This window comes from Sinocyclocheilus grahami, unplaced genomic scaffold, assembly GCF_001515645.1.
Source record: "Sinocyclocheilus grahami isolate Dianchi unplaced genomic scaffold, SAMN03320097.WGS_v1.1 scaffold35842.1, whole genome shotgun sequence".
NCBI classification, from domain to species: domain Eukaryota; kingdom Metazoa; phylum Chordata; class Actinopteri; order Cypriniformes; family Cyprinidae; genus Sinocyclocheilus; species Sinocyclocheilus grahami.
In genome coordinates this window covers 1-1,516 of record NW_015522524.1, presented here as the reverse complement: position 1 = coordinate 1,516, position 1,516 = coordinate 1, and the positions used below count along the sequence as shown (strand labels likewise).

At 39.2% G+C, this 1,516-nt stretch overlaps 1 protein-coding gene across 1 annotated transcript; it reads left to right on the top strand.

The window, feature by feature from the left end:
• Positions 1–325: 325 nt before the first annotated feature.
• LOC107580547 (adenine phosphoribosyltransferase-like) lies at positions 326–1,271 on the top strand (the record flags this gene model as incomplete). The annotated part of the gene is made up of 3 exons (XM_016266232.1): positions 326–592; positions 761–854; positions 1,117–1,271. Coding segments are annotated over exons 1-3 (372 nt in total), but the record flags the coding sequence as incomplete, so codon positions are not given.
• Between the last annotated feature and the right edge of the window lie 245 nt (positions 1,272–1,516).

Here is a 1,516-nt window from a genome sequence, read left to right as displayed (position 1 = left end):
TGTCTTTCTAAAAAAACATCTCGCAGAACATAGTTGCTGCCAAAGACAGCTCAGCCCGCTTCTTTGATTTGACTGGCTATCTCAAACCTGACGAGTGGTGCAGACAATCGAACATAAAACTTTTTAGAATCTTTTTGTCATCCCTGGAACTAGGCTACTTCAGTTCATACAAATATAACGGAGTAGGCTATAAGTGCGTTGTTGTGCATTATCAAAATTAATAACATTTACAGTTTTGTTCGCATTAGGATATCCCTTTAAAAGTTCCCTTACAAAAAAATGCTTGTGTTTAACAGTGACACAGTAACTGAGTAAACGCAAAAAGCCTCCAGAGCTCTGGTTTGTGGCTAATGGTTAAGCGATTACTCTGGGAGAGACATGAAAACGCCCACTTTACACTACATGAACTTGACACCAAATACACGCCGTTACCGGGGTGAGTTTTCAGAAGTCTAACGGTCTTTCCAGAATGGATGTCTTAGCAGTTCCCCAAAAGAGAGAAGAGGGCTGGTACTTGTCTCTTATGGCACCAAACACAAAGGGTCCAAAGTTTGCATGGCTTGATCCATCAAGGCTCTATTGCAATTCACAGGTAAACAATCACCCTTTTTGCAAGTTAAACTTGACCCAATACGTTTTTAAATAACCTGTGTCTACAATGTCTGAATAATAGAGAGTGTGTTAGAATGTGTTTGACTGCCATGGGTTTTCTAGTTTGTAGTCTCTGCTCACTGTTTTCTGTCACCCTTGACTGATCCAGGCACTGTCAGATTGCGTAAAAGATCTTCTCAAACCATTCCAGAATGAGACCATTGACCTGGTGGCTGGAATAGATGCCATGGGCTTCATCCTCGGTATAAAACTTTCTCTTTTGTAGCTGGTGTGGAGCAAGACCGTCTGAACTCAAGAGAGTATTTGTAGCTCAGTTCACATGTTGCAGTATATATAACACCTCTGCAAACAGGCTAAATATAGAGTGGGGTATAAACTTAGGGACTATCTCTAAAGCCTGACTCAATGAAATGTATAAACTTAAATTATTTTGTCTATATTCCATGTGAAAAATGGATTGTATGCATTGTGGATTTTATTTTTTACTTTCTCCTGCAATTTCAGGGTCAGCGGTGGCCATAACTTTAGGAAAAGGATTTTTGGCCATTCGAAAAGCAGGACACTTATGTGTTCAAATTTGCACTCAAGACTACAGCGACTACTCTGGACGAGAGAAACTGATGGAAGTGCGTGTTGATGTGTTAAAGCCAGGTACTGATGTATCATTGTCACTATGATGGTTGATAATGTTGTTGAGGGCTATACTGAAATGGAAAAGGGCAAGTTGAAAGTTACAAGACAATTTTTACTTATGAAGTTTGCAGTGATTTATACATTTTCAATCAGCTCAGATGTCCTATTTTACTACATAATCCCACTGTATGACTGCAGAGTCATGTGTATTCAAATGTTTTAATAGCACATCTACAGGTGCATCTCAATAAATTAGAATGTCGTGGAAAAG